Below are 21,767 nucleotides of genomic sequence, written 5' to 3'. Positions count from 1 at the left end.
AGGTGGCCAGAGCAGCGTCCAAGGTCACCTCTGTCCCGTCACAACACGGGGGAGGCTCTGCTGCTTCCCTCGCCTCCAGGGATGCACCGTTACCCCTCCCCACTCCCACCCTCAACACCCAGAGCCTGTTTGCCCTGATAGAAGTTTTATTACAGAACTTTAATGGCACTGCAGGAGTAAGATAATTCATTAGAGCCTTAAAACCCAGCCTGAAAAATAGATATTTGCCAGATCTCATTAAGCCCCTGGCTGTGGGTCTGGTCTGGAAGCAGGAAACTAGTTTCTCTTCAGTAAGAAAATATATGTTGCTAAATGAAAAATATACAGTTAGAAGAGTTACTGGCTCACAAGCTGTTCTTCTGGGGGTGACACCTCTACCAGCTCCAGCATGTGGAACGAGGGGTCGATCACATGGAAAAGAGGAGGAGGTATAGTGTATATAAAAAAAAAAAAAAAAAAAAAAAAAAGGCAAAATTCAGGTTTGTTTGCTCAGTCCAATTAAGAAATGGCCTTGGCTTCGGGCAGGAACGCTTCCCAGTACTTCACCAGCTGCAGGGAGGAGAGGGAGAGAGTCAGGAGCCTTGAGGATGGAGCTGCAGTGCAGGGGGTCATGCTTGAGAGATTCACAAGCATGGCCTGAACTTGGACATAAAATCACATCAGGGAGCACTCACCTGGTGCTGAGAGTTCAGTAACGTCTCAAGGTATTTCGTGACGTGGTTTCTGAAGTCCTTAGATTTCTCTTTCTGCAAGAGATGGGCATGAGGCTGGAGCAACCACCAAAACCCTCCAGAGTCTGGGAGGGGGAAGGAGAAACCACCAGGATTTTCCTGTTCCTCCTGGGGTCCCGTGAGGAGACCAGGACATGGGACACAGAGGATCTCTGCCCACCCAGCTTCATTGTAAGATTCCCCCGTGGGGAAGCCCCCTCAGCAACACCCCAGCTCACACAGGCTGGGATTTAGGGATGCTGCTGTGCCAGGAGGAGGGGCAGGAGCCCAGGGCAGTGCCAAGGGCTGCCCCAACATACCTCAAACCGTATCACCTCCTTGCGGATGACGGCGGAAATCCGCTCAAAGTCCCGCTCGTACTGCGTCACCCGGGACTCCCACTGCAGAGACAGCAAGGGCACTGTGGCACAGCAGAAGGAGCTCCTGCCCCCTCTCCCTTCCATGGGGGGCTGGAGCCACGACTGGGCACGTGAGAGGTGCTGCTGGAGCAGAGCTCAGCCCCTGCCACCACCTTGGCAAGGAGGTGACAGGAGGCAGGAGCACCAGCAGCCCCTCCTGCAGCCTCACTCAAGGCTGGCTCAGCCCTTGGTGCAGCTCGGCCACAGGCACCTCTCCCCAGCCCAGGAGGCTCCTTCCCCAGCCCAGGAGGCTCCTTCCCCACTGGAGCAGGGAGGGCAGGAACAGAGCAGAGACCCCACACTCCGTTCCCTACCTCCGAGATCTCATCCTTGGCCTGCTGCAGTTTGTCAGGTTTGTTTGCCCACAGCAGCCTGGCCTCCATCTCCCTCTTCTTCTGGAGCATGGTCTGGGCATCCTGCCACCGCTGCCAGGTCTTCATGCGCTGGTCAAAGGCTCCCTGGAGGGAAGGAGGGGCACAGGTCTCCTAAAAAGGGGACACTGGAGGTCCTGGACCAAAGCTGAGCCAGAACACAGATTGGGTGCTGCTCTGGAGCATCCACAGCTCCTGTTTGGACCAGTGGACCAAGGATATGGTGGTCTGGCCTTTGGGGCAGGAAGGGGTCAGCCTGCTGGACTTGCTACTCCTGTGGGATTGCTTCTTCCCGGTGCACCAGGTGGGCTGTGTGGACTCAATGCCCAAGCTCAGGAACACTCAGGCTCTGACACAGCAAGCACCTGGCAGGTCAGTTTTCACCCCCTGCATCACAGGTTACCAGCTCACAGCTTCAGCCTTCACCTCTGGAAGGGCTGGGGTCACCCACAAGCCATGAACTTGCTCCACATTCCCTCTGGAGAACAGCAGCACAGCCAGGCCTCACCTACAACCATCTTCCAACCTAACCCAGTGCACACCTGCACAACCAGCAAGTTTTCCCTCTGCCTGAGGAGGCCATGTCCTGCATGCCCTCTGCTCTGCCCTGTGGTGGAGTTTGGAAGACCTGCTGGCATCCCTGAGCCCACGATGGGTACAAGGAGCAGGAGCAAAGGAGCCCTTACCTTCACAACCGAGAGCAGGCGGATGTAGTCCCCCAGGAGCTCAGCCAGGAGGAAGAAGTCATTGTTAGCCTGCTCATGGTGCAGCTGCTCAATCTTCTCCTCCACCTCAGCCAGCTGGGACAAGGCTCGGGACAGCGCCGTGTTGTCCTCTGAGCTCCCCAGCATGGCCAGACTCTTGGCAAACTGGGCTGTGTTCAATGCCAGCTCTGGGGAATGGGATGAGGGTCAGGAGAAGGGCCTGGCTGCACCAGGAGCTCCCCAGCAGAGGGTTCAGCCCTTGGAGCCCTTCCCACAGCTCCAGGAAATACCAGCTGAAGAGCCAGCACTGGCTCAGTCAGAGCTGGCAGCTTCCAGCCATGAGGAAAAGGGAAGCAGCTGAGCAGGACAGGCACAGCTTTGCAGAAGTCAGTCAAAAATGCAGAGGAAGGAAAATATCCCCAGTCCCAGAGGTCAGCTCTGCTCAGGTTTGCTACAGCAGCCTTCATGAGGATAGGCTGAGGGAATTAGGGTTGATCAGCCTGCAGAAGAGAAGGCTCCAGGGAGAGCTCAGAGCCCCTGCCAGGGCCTAAAGGGGCCCCAGGAGAGCTGGAGAGGGACTGGGGACAAGGGATGGAGGGACAGGATTGGGAGAAATGGCTTCCCACTGCCAGAGGGCAGGGATAGATGGGATATTGGGAAGGAATTCTTCCCTGTGAGGGAATTGAGGCCCTGGCACAGGTTGCTCAGACAAACTGGCTGCCCCATCCCTGGAAGTGTCCAAGGCCAGGCTGGATGGGGCTTGGAGAAACCTGGGATAGTGGAAGGTGTCCCTGCCCATGGCAGGGAGGTGGAACAAGATGGATTTTAATACTCCTTTAGCCCCCAAGCCATCCTGGGATTCTATGATCCCACAGGACACAGGTTCCCTTCCACACTGCAACCCCGAGCTGTGGAGCTGGACAGAAGAACTGGGGTGACCATTTGACATCTGTCTCCCAGGGAGAAGGAACAGAGGGTCCTTTACAGCACTGTCCCAGCTCCTTGGAAGTGTCCCTGGGACACCTGGTGACCCTCTCCAGGCAGGCCAGGTGTGACAGTCCCAGCCCAGATGTCCCTCTGTCACCTTTGCGGTGGTTCACCAGCGTCTCCACCACCGCGTGCAGCTTCCGCAGCCGCTGGTCCTCGCACTCCACCTCCTGCAGCTTCTCCTCAAACCACTGCAACGGGTAAATGCAGGGCTGGTTCCCACAGGGGGGGCTTTCCCTGCACCCAGAGCTGGAGCTGGGGAGAGCACACAGCTCTGGAGTGAGGACAGGGATGCCCAGAGCTGCCCTGACACTCACCATGTCCGATTCGTTCATCTTGATGGTCATTTTACTGACTGCATCCGTGGCTTTGTTGAACATCTTCATTATTCCTGCTCCACTCAAGGTCTGGGTTCCTACTGCTCTCGGGAGCTGGAAAGGAATGGAAAAGTTTGCTTTGCCATAGGAGATGGAGCCAGGCTGGGAGAGCTGGGGGTGTTCACCTGGAGAGGAGAAGGCTCTGGGGAGATCTCAGAGCCCTATTGAGTGCCTAAAGGGGCTCCAGGAGAGCTGGAAAGGGACTCTGAACAAGGCCTGGAGTGACAGGACAAGAGGAAATGAGTTTCCACTGCCAGAGGGCAGGGACAGATGGGATATTGGGAATAAATTCTTCCCTGTGAGGATGATGAGGATCTGGCACTGGTTGCTCAGAGCAGCTGTGGCTGCCCCATCCCTGGAAGTGCCCAAGGACAGTGGATGAGGCTTGGAGCAACCTGGGATAGCAGCAGGTGCTCCTGCCCATGGCAGGGGGTGGGACGGGATGGGCTTTTTAAAGTCCCTTCCAGCCCAAGCCACTCCATGATTCGATTTTGCCCACGAGGTGCCTGCTGAGTGATCTCTCCCTGCCCTTACCTCAACCCACAAGCCTTTCGTTGGTTTTCTCCCAGCTAAAGGATGGTTCAGCAGCTTTGGTGAGCACCGGGTGCCACTCTACCACTCCCCACTGAGCTTTGTGGCATCCTGCCTCATTAACTGCTCAAGGACCATTTCCTTCAGCATTTCCAAGGATTCCTCACTCCACCCTACTGACCTCCTCCTTCTCCAAGAACTCCCTGACGTCCGGGTCCTGCAGCATGGTTGGATGGCTGACCACTCTCCGTAGGTACCTATGGGAGAACAACTCCAGGAGTTACTTTGGCTGTAGCAAATCCAGCTTTTGATTTTAAATCTGTCCATCACAGCTTGGTATTTACTCCAGAACAGCAGTTGGGGGGCTGGAAATCAGAGCCAACAGCTGTTCTAAGTCACCCACCAGTTCTCCCATCTCCCTGGGGAATTTGGAGGTGCCACCATGAAGACCAGAGCTCTCTGAGGTCCCTCACTCAGTTCAGGGACAGCTGATGGGGTCATACCTCTCTAGAGCAGCCCGACGTTTTTCTAGGAACTCTGCAGAGGAGGAATCTTCTTTCCCAACTTTCACTTTGGTCATGCCTAGCACAGAGGGAAGATGTGATTAATGAGCTGCTCTAAACTCTACACACAAGGTAAAGTGGTTTATTGCAGACTATCAGGGTGACAGCGGAGGAGAGGAATCTTACAACAGGAATTAGACTTTGGAAATTTGAAATCATCTGTACCCAAGGAACTGACATGCAGGAAAGAGGCAAAGCAATGGGCTGAACTCAAGTGAACAGCAATTCAGTGACACCACTGAGGCTGTACACTTCACCAAGCAGGTGGGGAGGCATCTGCCAACTCCATCAAGGATTTAAGTCCAGGGCTCCAAGTATGGAGACAGAGCTTTGTCTGTGCCACAGAGCCCAGATTAATTTCCTTGTCTACTCTACAGCTTCCAGTCAGCTCTGAGACTGCTGCAGGGCAATCCTTGGGCACAGAGCTCCCATCAGAAGGACTCAGGAGAGCTGTGGAGTGGCAGCCCTGGTGCTGTGCAGCTCCTGACTCACCTATGAGGCTCTTCTCGGGCGGCGGAGGGACGATGAACCCGTTCTGGGCGTGCTTCTCCGACAGCTTCTCATAGAGCCCCAGGAAGTCACTGAACCTCCTCTTCACTGAGAACTGCTTGCTCCTGAACATGGGCATGCTGGTCTGGGGAACACATGGCACTTGGGTCACACTCCCCCAGGAAAGCCTGGCCCTGCTGGCACCTCTGGGGTGAAATGGGACAGCACCAGCTCTGCAAGACCTGAGCAGTGAGCAGAGCGAGTTTTGGCCCAGGTTTTCCACAGTTTCTCTCCCAGCTGGGTTCTCCCTGGAGCCAGCAGCAGAATTAATGGCATTAAATAACAAACAGCTGTTCCTGCAGCCATGGGCTGCTTAGTAAGCCCTGCCCACTGCCTAATCCCATCATCCCTGCTCCACACAGGAACAGGGACACACCCCTCAGGCCACCTGAAGACTACAGGGGCCACCAGTGCTTTGGACTGAGTTTGCAGAGCAGGAATTAAGGATAACAAATCCTCTTGTCTCAGACCACAGGTTGCCTGTAGCCCAGCAGCCATGGTACAGGCAGCTGGAGCAACTTTCCAGAGCCGGACTCCAAAGCATTCCATCAGCTGCATTTCTCATGGAAACTGAGGGGAATGGTCCTGATGTGAATGCAACTACAGCAGCAGCTCTGCAGAGAGTGTTGAGCTCAGGTCAGCTCAATCTGATGCTGCCACTGGCACAGAACCTTCAGCAGCAGCCCCAGGCTCAGGGACTCTCCCAACAGATGTCATTCCTGCTGTTCCCTCCAATGCTGAGCATGCCTTCAGACAAGGCTGCAAAGAGGTAACTGGCTGTGAAAACAAAGCCAGTCTCCTTTCAAATAGATTCCAACCCTATTCCTCTGCTGGGCTCATCCTTTGTGGATTATAACTCCTGAATCCACACAACAAGGCATTCAGGCCTCCTGTTTATTTAGGTCACTGCTGGCTTGGCTAAGGACACACAGTCCAGCTGCCTTTAAGCATGGAAAAATAATGGAAAATTAGACACAGAGGGGTTAGACATACCTGTGTAGACACTTTGTAGGCTACGTAGGCATTCATGCCATCCCCTAAGGAAAACAGAAATGAGGTGGTGGGATCACAACATCAGAACTTTCCACTATTCCCTGAACACAAAGCACAAGGCTCCTGACCTTCTCCTGCCTCAGTGATCCTGATTTCGGGTCTGATGGAGCCCTGGATCTTCCTGCAAAACCAGAGGCAGCATCCTGCTGCGTGGCCCTGGACTCCTGCCCAGCAGCCACTTCCCAACCTGCTTTTGCCTCCCCACACTTCCTACGGGAGCCAGCACTGACAATTGGGCACTTGTTGTGCCAGCAGCCTCTGGGCTGGCTCCACACATCTGCTCAGACCCCAACAATTCGGGGGCTGTGGGGCACATGAAACAGTCTATTCACGGGATGCAAGTCAGCCTGGATGGGGCTGGATCCTGGAACACCACAGGCAGTTTGCTCCAGCTCACACAGAAATCCCCTTGTTCACCTGGCAGTTCATCTGAAGGGCATCCTCCCAGCTCCAGTGCTACCCTTAAGATACATCTGATTTACACCTCCCTGCTCCAGAGATCACAAGCCATGGAGTGGGAACAAGCTGCCACTCGTGGGGCTGCTCTGCTGGCTGGGATCAGATGTCCCCTTGGGTTTTCTGCACCCCAGGAACTTCCACGTGGCTGGTCATGGCACTCTGACCCCTCTTTCAATAGACAGAAACACTCTTGCTTCTCATTTTGAAGCCAGAGTTGTTTCCTTGGCAAGCCTAGCTTCCAGGGAATGTGCCAGAGCATGGAACAATGCACTCAGTTTCAGGTTAAGGGAATTTTGCTTACCCCATGCCAGCTCCACACAGGGCAGTGCTGCCTGGAGGTCATACCAAGTTGGTCACCACAGTGCCAGGCACCAAGAATCCCAAAAACCTGGCTCTGGGCTTTCTAGAACCTGCCTCTGCCTGGCTCATCCTCACCCTGGGCTTTGTGCAGCATCATTTCTTTAAAATGCCAGAGGAAGCCTTGGAAATGTTATTCCAGGCTCAGGTTTGTGCTTAGAGGCAGGAGCTGCAGGCCCAGCCTGGCTCCCCAGCCCTTTCCCCTGCAGGACCATAACTCACCAACTTTCTCTGGGTCACTCACTCCCACAGTCAGGTCAAATTTGTCCTCCTGCTCCTCCTCCTCCAGCTGTTTGGAGAAAGCAGAGAGGGACAGCAAGTCAAAACAGGAAACCAGGGTTCAACCCACCCCAGACCATCTTGGTGAGCTTGTTCTGGCAGGACTGTTCTATAAACCCTTCCAGCTCCTCCTTCTGTCCAGGCAAGGATCCCAAACTGGGTTTGTTGTTCCTACCCCACTCTCTGCCCAGACTGATGCACAAACTGCTCAGCCCCAAGAAGAACCTGCAGAGCTCCCATTCACAGCTGGGACCCTCAGGACCAGATCCACCACTGTGACAGCCCTGGAAGGGATCTGGACCTCCACATGAGCAGGAATGCCAATGCCACCAGGCTGACCTGAGCCCCACTCCAGTGGTATCAGTCTCAGACTGATGGCCTGAGATACAAATCAGGGCATTCAATAAGGCAATTACATATTAATGACATCATTTAAGATTCATGTTTACAACTGAGTACACAGAGAGGTTCCTGCCAAAGACAGTTTGAAACCTGCAGGACAGTTTGGAATTCTCACCTCCTCATAGCTCTTTGAGAGGTTTCTAGAAGAACTTGCTGCTACATCTAATGAGGGCAAAGGACTGGATGGTTTGGCCACCTCCTTCTTCTGGTTGTTCTGAGTGTTATCAAGGGACAGCTCCACAGTGGCATCTGTCAAAAGAAGTTTGCAAGGGTCAGCCTCTCTCTTGGGGTCTTTGGAAAGGCAATTGCAATATTGTCTGATTCGTGGGACCCAGGAAGTAAAACCAGCCTTAATTAGCAAAGAAATCCATGGGGAGAACACCTGTAAGCACTGGAAGAGCACAACAAAGCATTGTCACTGCAGTAAGAACATTTGATCAATCCTGCTGGAGAACATCATGTTAATCCAAGGAACTTCTTATTCCAGAGGGAGCCAGGCATCACCTCTGACTGATCAGCTCCTTGCTGTGTGCTTGAGGAGCTGCACCCTGCAGCAGCCAAAGCCAAGGCAGATTTTACCTGGGAGGAAGGCTCCTTCCCAGGCCACCTCTCCACCTGGAGGATGTAGCAGGATGTAGCCTCTTAGCATAAGCATCTAGAACTGACTCTCAGCCCATCGTGCCAGGGCTGGGGAATGTCTGGCCCTCCTCATTTTCCCCTGCTGAGGGGAGTTGTGTTTCCTGTTCCTTGGGAACAGCCAAGTCTCTTACTAGAGATGCTTCTTCCACTGGCTTGGAGTCAGGAGAAGGTGGAGAAGGAAAACCCTTTAACTCTGAGGAGACACTCACCACAAAACAAAAGCAACAAAAGCAACCCTCCTTTTAACCTCTTCAGCTCCCAAGCAGGTACTCCTGTGGCAGGACTATCCTAGAGACCTGGCAGGGGCTGCTCCAACCTTCCTGAACACAACACCAGAGCAAGTGGACTCAATTATGTGTTTGAGATAAGGACTTATGATCTGCTTTGGTCATGGGTATTTCAGGACTATCACTCCAGGCCTGGGGCTGAGAGAGGCCCAGCACACACACACACACTCACCTGCAAACAGGTCCTGATCATCCTGCTCCACATGAACTCCGTTCTCTTTGGAGGAGCTGCTCACAGGGAGAGGAGGTTCTTCTTTCAGGGCCGGGGAGCTGCTCTGTGAGAGGATTAAAAGGTCAAAGACAGGTCACTTACACTGAGGGATGGAGGAGCAAACATGTCACCCGCCTTGTCCACCACCCTGTGCCCCTCAGCATCACCCCTTCTGCCCCTTTTAAGGACAACAAGTGTCAGAGCAAACTCTGGTGCCACTTGCCACCCAGAAAGGACCATCCTGGCTGCTGGGAGCAGGCTTGGGGACAAGGGGACAGCCCACCTGAGAGCTTTTATGCCAACCAGTCCTCCCCACCAGAAGACAGAGCTGCTCCAGCACTCCTGTTACAGATGCCTGCATCCCAAACCACCCCTCATTTTGCAGGCAGACAGATATCCCAAGGAAGAAGGGGACAGCAAGTGCTATTCTGTAGGTCCCAGCAGAGAACAAAACAGGTCTTTGATGGGCAGTAAATGGAGCTCTATTAGAGACTCCAAAGCAGCAGCTCCTTGGCACTCTCTCCAGCAAGGCAGTGCCACTGGATCACGTCGCTCCTGAAGGAGTGAAGCCGTCTGAGGCAGCCTTTAAGGTGGTAAAAACAAAATAGCCATCCAGACACTCACTTGATGGCAAGAGCTCCTGTATTTTAGGATTTTTTCCTAGAGGAGGGACTGCTCCCAGCATGAGCTATGTGTGTTAGTGATGGAGAGTGGGGAGCAGAGACCTCCATGCCAAGCATGCCCCCAGGGTCCTTCAGACTAGTGTCCAAGCCAACAAGAGGACTGGTACCAGTGGTGACCTCTGAGGAAAGGGCTCACACAACTCCTCTGCTCCCCCAGGAAGTACTCAGGCTCAAGAAGCACACTGTGCATGGACAAAGTGGTTTTCTGATGCAACTGCTTCCCAGTTTGCCTTAAATTTAGTTCCTCAGTTCCTTCAGTTCCTCCTCAGACATGAAAGCACCCCGCCCTGTTCCTACTTCTCCATCTGCTGCTACAGAGGCTGCTGCTACAGAGGAGCCATGGCCTGGTTAGATCAGCCCACACAGGACACCAGCCATGTCTGGGGGATTCAGCATCCCCCAACATCACACATGCAGGCAGAGCTCCCCCTGAGCCAGCCTGACCCTCACCACAGGGAAACAGAACTCCTTTGGGAAGGGCTGATCCTTGGAGGCAGCCCTGGAAAGGGCCGTGCTCACACAGGGATCCAACCTCTGCCAACAGACAGGTGAGGTCCAGCTCTGGTTCTGCTCAGGTCTGACCCAAATGCTGCCCTGCTGTTTGCCCAGGTGCTGCTGAGCCTCCTGAATGCTGGCAGCCAGGCAGATCTGCCTCCCCTGCTCCCCACAAAGTGTTTTCCTAACGTTCAAGGGCACAGACAAACAAAGCCACCAGGTCACAAGAACAGGCCTGCATGAGTTACGACAGTGGCTTCCACAACAAAGCCAAACACCTGATAAGCTGCAGGGGCTCAGCAGCCTCCCCTTCCAGCACAGGGATGTGTGATTCCCATGAAATCCCATGGCACTCAGTGCTCACCCCTCTTGGTGGGACACAAACCATCAGGCCACCTCCTGCACCCCGCAGCTCCTCACCAAAGAAAGCTCCTGAGAAGTTCCAGACCACCTCCATGACCTGGTGCCTGACACAGGTACCAGCACCTTCCTCTTGCAAGGCCCAGGGCTGGGCTTTCCCAGGTTTCCAAACAAACCCAGCTGCTGCTCTGCCCAGAGCAGTGTGAGTTCCACCCTCACAAGGTCACAGTCTATCCACAATCCCCCAGATCTGCCTTTGTCCCTGCTGCAAAGCACCAGCACAGCTCGCAGACACCAGGCAGGAGCTGCTCCAGAACCAGGGCAGAGACAGCTCTGGCTTGGTGTCAGTGGCAGGAGAAGCTTGGCCAGGCCATTCCCAGCAGGTTCATTTGGTCATGGCCACAATCTCCTGCTCGAGGCCTCCCTAGGCTGGAAAACTGCAGAACGTTCCTGGAGAACTTCCTGCCACAGACACCAACTCCTCCTGTGCCTCCAGCTGGATCTGGCAGGCTGGAAAAAGTCAGGGTGAGGTGGGCAGAGGCTCCCAGAGCTCAGGGAATCAACCCCACAGCATTCCAGCCTCCAGAAACAGCTTCTGTGGCCCCTCTAGCTGAAATCCTTGCTCCATGAAGATGCTGATCCCAAGAACCAGAGGCTGACTGGGGAAATTCAGCTTGGGAAAGCCCCAGTCAGTTTTAACTCCCCTCCTGCCTGCTGGTCACAGCCTGGAGCGAACCTGGGACAATGCCAGCAGGAGTCAATACCAACAGCCTTCATCAACCAGGACCTGCTGCACAGGAGACTGCTGGACACAAGGAAAGCTGCTGACAGCCTTCACACCTCCGCCTTCAGCACAGATTTGTGCAGCAGCACCTTGCTTGCTAAACAAGTACCACCAAAGGCTCCAAAGCCCTCCTGCAGCCCAGCACGGAGCCCTAGTGAGCAGGGGACACTGTCACCTCTGTCACCTCACCACCCTCAATCTCAGACTGAAGGTAGCAGGGCAGCCCCCTCTGGATGCGGAGGGGATCGGAGCTGATGATGCCGGGGAAGGCAGACGGGGCTTCTTCCCCCGGGGAAGCCTCACAGTGAAGAGACTGAGCTGTGGCTGCCGCTGTGGGATGGCCGTGAGGGACCTTGAAGCCCACCTCAGTTCCACCAGTTGCCATGGAGAGGAACACTTTGCACGCAGAGCAGGCTGCTCCGAGCTCCACCCAACCCGGTTCTGCGGGATGCGAGAGGGAACAACGCGGGCAGCGGCCGCGCACAAGCCCTTCCTCAGTCCACAGCCACGGGAGCCGCTCCGAGCCCCGCCCGGGCTCCCCCTGAAGGGACACGAGACCAGAGGCATCGCCCTCCCCCCCTTACTCGGGGGATTTCGGGTGTTCCGCACTCTTTTCACCAAGCCAGGAGGATGCCCCGGGCAACTCCTCGCACACGGGCCCGGCCCCGCAGCGCCCCCGGGGCGGCGCGCCGCCCGCGGCCGCACTCACGCTGCCGGTGAAGATGTCCTCGCCCTCCGAGTCGCTGTCGGGGGCCCCCAGCCCGCGGTGCTCGGGGAAGGGCGGCGGGCGGCGCTCGGCCGGGGAGGGCGAGCGGGACCCGTGGCTGCCGCCCGACGCCATCGCCGCCGCTTCCGCCCGCGCCCGCCCCGCCGGAAGCGCCCGCCACGCCTTAACCCGCGGGGCGGGGCCTCGGCTGAGGGCGGGCTGCGGATTGGGCGGCCTCCCTGTCTGCCCCGCCCCCGCCACCAGCGACAGCCAATGGGCAGCGCCGCTGGCAGGCGCCGCGTCGTCACCATGGAAACGGGGCGGCGGCCGTACCATTGTGGCGGCTGAAGGAGGAGCGCGGCCCCGCCGCCCGGCGGGAGCGGGGAGCTCAGGGCGCCGTGTCCCCGCAGAGCCCCGGCTGAGGGGGCCGCGGGACGCGGACAGTGAGCCCGTGTCCTCTCGACAGCCCGGGGAGTGCTCCCGTAGCGCCCAGAACACGCCAGGCTGTGCCCCTTTTCCCCCCCTCCAAAATCGCAGGATGAGCCCTGTGCCTTGAAGATGTCCCAGAATTAGCCCCATAACCTAGAGATGTCCCAGCATGAACCCCGTACAAAGTCCAGGACACCCCAGAATGAGCCCTATACCACTCCAGCTATCACAGGGTGAGCACCACAGACCTTGAAGGTGTCCCAGGATGTTCCAGGATAAGTCCCAGACCCTGATGATGGCACAGGATGAACCCCATATATTCACCAAGACTTCCCAGGATGAGTCCTAAACCACTTAAGTCATCCCAGGATGAGTCATATACTCACTAAAATTTTGCAAGATGAGCCTCAGACCTTAAAAATGCCCAGAATGCACCCTACACCCCACTGAGACATCCCAGGATGAGACCCATACACCTCAAAGCACCTCAAGGTAAGTTGTACACCACCAAAAACATCCCAGGATAAGCCTCATACCCTGGAAGTAGACCAGGATGAGCCCCATACCGTGAAGATGCCCCCAGGATGAAGCCCATACACCAACCAAAACCTCCCAGGATGAGCTCCATAACCTCAAGACATCTCAGGATTAACCCCATACTCCCACAAGACATCTCCAGATAAACCCTGTACACACCCCCCAAGACATCCCAGGATGAAACATACACCTTGAAGATGTTTCAGGATTAACCCCATACAATACCCAAAGACAGCCCTGGATGAGCTCCATACACCCCAAAACATTCCAGGATGAGCTCCACACACCCCAAAACATTCCAGGATGAGCCCCACACACCCCCATCACAGTGACAGCCCATGGTCAGGGGTCACCACCATCCTGTGGGGCCCACAATGCTCTCAGGAGAGCACCAGGAAGAGCTGGGCAGGTGAGACACCCTAAACTTCCATCAGCTCTGGATTAAGGGAGAACATCCAGATGCAGCTGAATGATCTGGGGGTCCCTGACCTGCAAGACACCCCTGAGCTGGATTAATTCCTGGGGATGCCCCATGGGGAGGGTCTGTTTCTGCAGGTGGGAAGCACTGGGTGCTATGGGAGAGTAACAAAGAGATGGGTTTTCCTTCCTTGCCCTCAGCTTTCTCCTGTAATGGAGCAGCAAAATCCAGCAGAGATCTCCAACCTTCCATGCTAGAGATCCTGGTCTAGCACACATTTGCAGCCAGGCCACATTTTCATCCTTCATCCACACTGGCACACAGGCAAGGAGCAAACAGAAAACAGAACACAGAGTACACAGCTTATCTTTATCTGAAGGACTTGCCAGTGTCCTCCCCAGTTCCTGCTATCAATGAGCAGCTGCTAATTCCCTCCTGCCTGAAATTCTCCCTGGGATTTGCAACAGCAAGGTCTGTTCTTTCACTGGCAGGCGAGTCCCCACACTGGAATTCTCCCAGATTGCCTCAGTGGGGTTGGAACAAGGGGCTCACCCCATGGAGGACCTGCCAGTGTCACTGTTTTGATGAGGATGGCTAGGAATGAACACAGCTGCCCCAGAAAACTCCCTAAGAATAAAGCATGAGGAGCATGTATGTCCTTTAAGATGAGAAGAAGAGGCAGCAAGAGGAGATACAGCTGCCAGGAGGATTGGGAGGTCCTGCCAGCTGGACTTTGCACTCTCTGAAGAAGAAGAAACTGAGCTACTTTGATGAGCGGCAGAAATAAATCCCACCCAAGCCCCCAAAGCCTTATGCTCTGTAAATTCTCTCTTTGGCCCCTGAAGGATGCCCCTTTAGAGGAACAGTTTTATCCACTTGGGGTTGGAGCTTGGGCAGTCTGAGGATGAGACAACTTTCTGCTGCAAACCTCTTTTGAGTACACACCAGGCTTTGGGTGTCAGGTTTAGACCTCTGGGTGGGTGGAGGTGGCCCAGTTCCAGCTCTCCCACAGGCTTAGGGGAAGTCCCACCATAAAACCAGGCAGGAGCTACCAAGATTCCCACAATAGGAGCAGACATTGCACACACTCAGCCTCAGAAACAAAAGTGAGGATCAGCTTGGGGGGGTCAGGATTGCTTAGGAAGATGCCTTAAGGTACTTCATTGTGTCCAGGACTGGAAGACTTCACACTAAATAGCCTGTGGGAGCTCATCAGAGACAAGAGGTGCTTTATTGCCCACCCACATATGTTTAAGACCTCCCCCACAATATCCTTCCCATGTGTGCAGCAATCTCTACTTCCCTAACAAAACAGGCTCTGACTTATCTTCCCCACCACATCCCTTCTTTCCCAGCCCATTCCCCTCCCTACGTGCTCAGGTGTACGGGGCCTCTCATCCCCTCTCCAAGCATTCCTTTCTCCTCCTTGATCCTCTGAGCATCCCTTCCCTTCTCCTTGCCTTCTGCCAGATCCCTGTCCCAGGCCAGGGGTCTCTCTGCCCAGCAATGCCCATGGGACCACTGTACATCCAACATAAGCTACCCCAGGAGCCAGAGGAGCTCATTCATCACCTTTTTATTTTACTTCAAGCACTGTACAGAATGTGCCATAGACAAAATCCACCCCCAGGTGCTCCCAGCGCCCCTGTGCCCTGCCTCGGCCCCTGCCATGACCCAGCACCCACCACTGCCAGGGGGGAGGCTAAAATAAGTTACACCCACCCACCCCCGTGCTCCCGGGCACCGGGACAAGGCGGCATCAGCCCCTTGGCGCCAGCCCTGCCCCGCCCGTGTCACCCAGAGTGCCCCGCACCAGGGTAAGTGTTCGCTTCCAAAGCCGCGGCATCGGGCCCTGCCCATTCCCGGCACCGCTGACCCCACCCCCAGCTCCCGGGGCTCAGCAGAGCATGTCAGCCTCCGTGGGCAGCGGGGAGCACCTGCAGGGAAAGGATGAGGTGGGAGTGTCAGGGTGCTGATCTGTCCCGAAGAAGTGGGAGCAAAGGCACCAGGATCAGCTCAGCCCAGTAGATACTGGAGATAATTCCAAGGGGTGATGGCAGCAGTGAGCTCCCAGTGCTGCCTGCTCCTGTCCCCCTGGGGGATCCCCAGGAGAGCATTCCAGGCAGTACTCACTCAGCCATCTTGGCTGCCAGGTGGTAAACAGTCTGCTTGTCCAGGTAGCGGCAGAAGAGCAAGACAAGGTTGCTGGGCAGGAAGAGAGGCTCTGCCAGCGAGGCCGTAGGCAGGCGTGACAGCTCCTGGGACATCAGGTACACCGTGTCCGTCCTGGGGGCACCAGCACAGCGAGTGAGCACCCCAGGGAGCAGGGACAAACCCTCCCCCCAGCTCACACCGTCCCTCACCATGCCTCGAAGTCCCCTCTGCACGGCTTCAGTGGCACATGTGAGGACAGGAGCCTCTCTCCATGGCTCAGGAGGGAGTAGAGCAAGGAGATGCCAAACTGCAGGAAAGCAGCAGGAGTGTCACAGCCAGCAGCAGTGGCATCCCAGGGACACAATAAGGCTCAGGGCCAAGTACCTGGTTCTTCAAGGCCATGGTGAGGGGGAGCTCCGAAGACTCGGGCAGAGGCCGGGTGAGCTCCTGCAGGACCTCGATGAGTTTGCTGAAGGTCATCTCACCCACCACCTCATTCAATGGGCTGTAGAGCAGGGGGAGAGACTGGGCAGGGGAGAGGGGAGAGCAGGAATCTGAGATCCTTTGACCTGTCACAGCCACACCCCCATCCCAGCACTTGGAGGGGAGGGTCACTGCCACCAGGACTGCTGGTGGCTGACTCCTGGAGACCTTCTCCTCCCCATGGATGGGAAGGGGCTCCTGTCTCATGCTAATCCCACAAGGCAGGCCCCCCTCATTGCCCAGGGTGCCACCCCCACCAAGAACAGAGGAGGAAGGAGACAGCCCAGGTCATCCTTGCCCTGGCTAGAGGTGCTTGCCTCATCCAGCATGTCCTTCTTCATGAGGAAGGGCAGGTGGTAGGCGATTGTCAGCAGGATCTTCTCCCTTTGCTCTCCAATCAGGTGGGGCAGCAGCCGAGCCACAAGCTTCTTACCCTTCCGCACACACAGCAGTTGCAGGAATTCATCTTCTGCCTCCCTGGGAACAAAGGCCCCATTGGCACAAATCCCAAGGGACCTGGAGCATCTGTGTCCATCCAAAAGGACCAGCATCAGCTCCACTGGAGGACAAAGTTCACAGGCAGGGTCAGCACAGGCTGCAGTGACACACGGAAGGAAGGACCCAATCCTCCTGTGACCCAGACCTGCTCATCAGTGACCATCTCAGATCCACAAGGACCAGGACATGCTGCCTTCTCCCCTTTCCCACAGCACAGACTCACTCTTCACTGCTGCAAGCCCTGATTTTCAAGGCTTGGTAGATACTCTCCACTTTTTGGCTCTTCTGCTCCTGCTTCTGTTGCTCCCCCAGGGACATTTTCTGTTGCACCTCCTCTACTTCCAGCAGCTGCAGGAAGAGCTGGAGAAATGACACAGGGTGAGGAGGAAGCTTGGACATCTTCTACCAACTGGCTATCCAGGACCCTGCCTAAGTAGACATCCCCTTAGAGAAATCCCTAGATGAAAACAGAAAACCTGGACCACGCTGCCCTTCCCCAAATCACCACTCACTCACCTTCTCAATCCTGTGCAGCGCCCGCAGCCTGTTGGTCCCTGCAGCCTTTGGGAGGGTAGAAAGCAGAGCACAAAGGTTACAGCCATCCCCAGCCACTGCCACCAGCCCAACACTGGGCCAGCTGCTCCCTGGGGATCAGAGGCAACTTCAGGTTACAGAGCAGTCCCATGGGGAAACCATGGCCAGAGCCAAATCCCACCCCTTGGCCAAGCACAAGCTGCCACTGCTGAGGTGGTACCTCCTCCAACTGTGTGCCCCATCCCACTGCTCAGGGCAGCTCCTAAGGCAGCACTCCTGGCAATTCAGGGCCCCAACCAGCCCAGCTTCCCTTCACCTACCTCCTCCTCCACAAGGGCGTGGTGCACAGCATCAATGGCCCGGCGAGGGCTGTAGCAGGTGGACACTGTGACCTGGCCCAGCGACCCCGCGATGCGCACCACTGCGGAAGAGCAGAAACACGGTGACACCACATCCCAGAACTCCTCACCCAGCCCCCCCAACGCCTGCCCCAGCCCCTCACCAGAGTCATAGGTCTCCACTTTTTGGATGAACGGTGTGACCAGCTTGGGGGGCTTGTTGCGCCTGCCCAGCAGCTCCTCCTCTGCCTGCTTGCGCTCCAGCCGGTGGTAGTAGGTCTGTAACAACAGGAAAAGCCAGGAGTCCCCTCCACCAGTCCTGAAGGGTTTCTCCAGCTCCCAAAGCCCCACCCTGAGGGGAACAAGCTGCAGGTGCTGCCAGCAGGAGCTCACCTGGTAGTAGTAGTCATCATCTATATTCTCACTCTGCAGCTGCATCATCTCCACCTTGACAACCCAATCCTTCTCCTTAGAAGTCATCAGCCCAGCATAAGGGTCCACTTTCTGAGACCACAGCTTCTTGGGGGAGACACTGGCACAGGAGAAGAACTCAGACCACTGTGCCCACCCAGAGCCCCCCTGCCCTGCAACCAAAAGACCCCCATACCTCTGCACCTGCCTGCCCTGCCGCTGCATCAGGATGCGCTGGTGCTGGGGGTGCAGCTGGGTCATGTGGCTGGGTGTGCTGCAGGGGACACCAGACAGGGGTGAAGGAGGGTTTCTGACACCTCCAGAGTGAGGTGACCCCCAGCTGCTTTGTAGGACCCCTCCAGTCCCACCCCAACATCCCACTCCTGCTACCTGAAGTTCAGCTGACCCATGGCTGAGGGGCTGAAGAAGACAGCAGGCTCCAAAGAAGAGGCCATGGGACTGAAGTGCATGCCCAGGGTCTGTGGTGGGCTGCCCACGGTGGGGGACCCAGGCTGGAAAGGGCTTGGAGGTGCATACCCTGCTGTCTGAGAGGGAGAGAGGAGAGCAAGGGTCAGAGCCTTCCCCTCTGAGCATGCCAGAGGGGTCAGCCAGCTCTCATCCCTCTGGCAAAGTGCTACCTGCAGACACTGCCGCTGTCCCTATCCCCTGCCACTCCAGGGCCACCTCAGTGGGGCCATGGCAGTGGCTCAGAGCCCACCACATTACCTGGTTGGGAGTGAAGAGTGCAGGGGGTCTGCAAGCCGGCGGGAAGGGCTGAGGAGAGCACGGGGAGCGAGGAGATATCAGGGGTGCCTGGTGCAGAGCAGGAGACAGGAGGTGCCACTCAGACAAGCCTGTCCTCGAGGCTGCACCTCCAAGGAGGGGAGGCAGAGAAAGAAGGGATGCAAGAGCACCTCCAAACCTGTTACCTGCTGGAGAAAGCACTGGGGGAAAGGCTTGGGGGACATCAATCTTAAGTCAGGGCACTTGAGCCGGGAAGAGCCCCCATAGCCCCTCTGCACAGGGGAGCCAAGGAACTCGAGAGCCATGTTGGTAGATGGTGGAGGTCTCTCCAGGACCTGGACGATGGCTTTATCCTGGGGGGAGGAGGCAGCAGCAGGTGGGAACAGGGCACAGCTGGGAACAGTTTAACTCCCTCAGCAATAGTCAGCTCACTAAAACCTTCGGTCACTGCTCAACCAAGACCAGCTGGGCTCCCACCCTGGTAATGTGGAGCAGCTAGAGACCCATGGGAACACCCAGCATGGGGATCCCAGTCACCCCCAGTCTCAACAACTTTACCTTCAAACCCAGGCACTGCTTTGGGTGGGCACTCACAGCCTTGGCACCCAAGACACATCTGTGCACCTCCAGAGCCATTTGGAGATGCCCCAGGAGTCCCAAATTCCCTGTGTGACCCTTGTTCCAGAGCAGTGGGGAGCCCTTAGCCACTCCCTGAAGGGCTGGCTGGAGGTACCCACCTCCAGCATGAGGTGGCGTGGGACACTGCCAGGGCAGGAGCCCCACGCCATGGGATCCATCGCCAGCTGGAAAACAGGGAGATGTTGGCATGAGGCAAGTGAACAGGAGGAGAGAGCAGGGGACACCACAGGAGCCACCCTGCCTCATCACCAGATGGGTGGGGACATTTTTACCATGTCCTCCTTGTCAAACTCTTCCCAGCAAGTCCCAATCCCACTGTCCAGCACCGCTGAGTCCTGGCTCTGCAAGGAAAGGGGAGTTAAAGGTCTGCCTCCCTGCCCCAGTGCCCCCTGTGGGACAGGACCCACAGGGCTGGGGATGGAGGGGGGAGCAGCAGGACCCCCTGTCTGCTCACACATCACCTCCAGCGTGGGTTTGCTCCGCACAGCTCTCATCACTGCTGGGTCTCCCAGTTCACTGGGCTCCTCAAAGCACTCCTGATCTTCCTCCTGTTCCTCAGTCCCCAGCTCCTCTACCTCTTCCTCCAACTGAGAGTTAACCTGCTCCATCTCTGGCTCCATCCCACCTTCCTCCTCGGCCAGCTCCTCCTGCCGCTCAGCTGCTCTTCCAGTTGCTTTGGCCACCTCAGGGCTTATCTCTGGTACCACCAGGAGTTTTGGGACATCCTCCTCTGTGGAGTCTCGGTCTTAGCGGGGGGAAGCAGCGCACAGCAGGGTGGGTGAACACCTAGGCAATGCCCACCAAGGTGTCTGCTCCCCCCGAATGCTGGCAGGTCTCTCCAACACCAGGACTCCCCTGAGGTCTTACCTAACCCAAAAGTCATCTCGTTGTACAGGTCGAGCTCCTCATCCTCCTCAGCCATCTCTTCCAGAAGAAGTGCATCTTCCACCAGCAGAAAATCTTCGATAATCTGGATTTGGAAGCAGCAGATTCCTCGCTAAGAGAGAGGTAACCCTAGCATACTCCCAAAGGGCACCCAACCTCACTCTACTGATGGTGCCAGGCACCCCCCAGGGCTCACAGCTGGAAAAGGGAAAAGCAGGAGCCAGCGGCACTGCCAGCGAGGACGGGACGCGCAGCTCAGCCCACGGATGCTGCCGGCACCAGCGAACGCCGGCAGGGAACGGCACCAGCGCGGCTGGGCTGAGACACCTTTAGGTTTCAGAGCAAACACCCGCTACGAGGGCACGGGCGACACGGGAGCACAACGCAGGGAAGAGCATCCCACCAGCACCTCCAGAGCAGAGTCTGCTCCGAGACCAACCGCGCCGGGGAGCGCCAGCCCCGGAGAACGAGCACCGCAGAGGGAGCGGGACGCCGGGAGGCGGCAGCGGACAGGGGTTAGCGGAGCAGGGCAGGCACTCACAACGCGCTCGCCGCCCTCCGCCATCCCGCGGTGCCGCCTCCTCCCGCTCACCCACCCTCCGTCCGTCCCGGGTCCCTGTACGGGGCCACACTGCCCCCGCCGCCCCTTTTATGGGCCGCCCCCGCCGGCCCGGCATGCGCCTGCCGTACAGCATGGCGGCTCCCAGCAGCGTCCTGCGCCTGCGCACTGGGCTGCGCGAGGAGCCCCGCAGCTGGGGCAGCAGCGGCGATGGAGGGGTTCCGTGAGCGCACCTGCGGCTCTCGGGGCGCAGAACGGCCCAGCCCGGCTCTACCCGCTGCCCCCGTTGGGCTGTTCTCAGAGCTGATATCCCTCTGAGGAGTTATGGAAAACTGGTGGGATGTGGTCTGTCGGGTTTGAAGATTCTGGTAGGTAACGCCGAGCACAGGTGTCAACACTAACATTATAAATGTGTGCATCCCACAAAGCATAGCGGGTTCCCCTTATCCCCCTGAATACCAGGAGCACCTTGGTCATGTCACCCAATCCCAAATAATTCTCCTAATATTCTGCTAATAAAAGCAGAAATGTCCCAAAGGTGGAATATTTGGCTACTCTAACCAAATCATTGTGACTTTTGATAAACTTCACGTGGAAGAGTTGTACTTCTCTTTACTGGGAAATTCTGACAGGTGTTGTGGGTTACAGCAGAGTCATTGACAGGGATTCACATCCCAAAGGGCCCATCGAAAGGATCCACATCCTGCCATCCTCTCCCTGAGTGAGGGGAGTGTTCACATGGGCAGAGCCAGATTCACCCCTGGGACAGCTGGACTGGGGACTCCTGCTGTGGTGACCCTAACAACAACTCTGCCACCGATGGAGCGCTCAGGAATTACTTCTGCCAGAGCCCTGAGATCTCTGATAAGGCTCTGGCCACAGCTGCATCTGTTTATCCCACACTGAGGAAAACATTGAGTGTTTTCAGCTGCGTGGCTGGCACTGCTCACTGAGTAGCTGGCAAACCCAGCAGGAGCTGGTCTAGTGGGAACTGATAACAGGTGTTTTCAAGATTTTCCTTTGCTTGGCCTCTCCTGATTTACCTGCTGCCTTGGGGGTGTTCACCATAAATGCTTTATTAATTTCATTTGTGTTTTAATGAGGTACATTAAGAGGTCCTAAAGGGACTTAGTGTTTTGGTACTCACACCATGCTGCTGTTTTTTCTTCACCAGCAGTGACTTGAGGTTTTTTTCCCTTTATTTTCCTTCCA

The 21,767-nt window shown here is 56.4% G+C and overlaps 2 protein-coding genes across 2 annotated transcripts; both read right to left on the bottom strand.

Moving 5' to 3' along the window:
• Positions 1–146: 146 nt before the first annotated feature.
• On the bottom strand, positions 147–12,089 carry SNX1 (sorting nexin 1). The gene is made up of 15 exons (XM_084213516.1): positions 11,930–12,089; positions 8,860–8,962; positions 7,877–8,010; positions 7,303–7,369; positions 6,205–6,248; positions 5,155–5,296; positions 4,603–4,681; positions 4,281–4,356; positions 3,509–3,622; positions 3,289–3,382; positions 2,187–2,392; positions 1,444–1,587; positions 1,031–1,111; positions 675–746; positions 147–549 (listed from the first exon to the last, which is right to left on the bottom strand). The coding sequence occupies exons 1-15, from the start codon at positions 12,059–12,061 to the stop codon at positions 499–501; spliced, it is 1,539 nt and encodes a 512-aa protein (XP_084069642.1). The 5' UTR covers positions 12,062–12,089; the 3' UTR covers positions 147–498.
• A 3,118-nt stretch (positions 12,090–15,207) lies between these two features.
• On the bottom strand, positions 15,208–20,561 carry PATL2 (PAT1 homolog 2; the record flags this gene model as incomplete). Its single annotated transcript, XM_084213543.1, has 19 exons — positions 15,208–15,247; positions 15,444–15,596; positions 15,674–15,771; positions 15,849–15,989; positions 16,265–16,424; positions 16,669–16,805; positions 16,962–17,006; positions 17,300–17,400; positions 17,482–17,596; positions 17,711–17,849; positions 17,925–18,002; positions 18,119–18,273; positions 18,455–18,541; positions 18,658–18,825; positions 19,210–19,275; positions 19,384–19,452; positions 19,573–19,856; positions 19,979–20,081; positions 20,538–20,561. The coding sequence occupies 19 exons, from the start codon at positions 20,559–20,561 to the stop codon at positions 15,208–15,210; spliced, it is 2,163 nt and encodes a 720-aa protein (XP_084069669.1).
• Between the last annotated feature and the right edge of the window lie 1,206 nt (positions 20,562–21,767).

The sequence above is a fragment of the Fringilla coelebs genome (genome assembly GCF_963513975.1).
Source record: "Fringilla coelebs genome assembly, chromosome: 12".
Lineage (NCBI taxonomy): Eukaryota > Metazoa > Chordata > Aves > Passeriformes > Fringillidae > Fringilla > Fringilla coelebs.
Note: the sequence above shows the minus strand (reverse complement) of the source record. Positions and strands in the feature narration are given on the sequence as shown.

What these genes read in the sequence shown, in the direction of transcription:
- SNX1 (XM_084213516.1), bottom strand. Translation starts at nt 12,061, where the DNA reads ATGGCGTCGGGCGGCAGCCACGGGTCCCGCTCGCCCTCCCCGGCCGAG. An exon ending in GAGTGACCCAGAGAAAGTTG is followed by an intron (nt 6,249 to 7,302) that starts GTGAGTTATGGT and finishes TGTTTTCCTTAG; the next exon opens with GGGATGGCATGAATGCCTAC. An exon ending in CCTACAAAGTGTCTACACAG is followed by an intron (nt 5,297 to 6,204) that starts GTATGTCTAACC and finishes TGTGTTCCCCAG; the next exon opens with ACCAGCATGCCCATGTTCAG.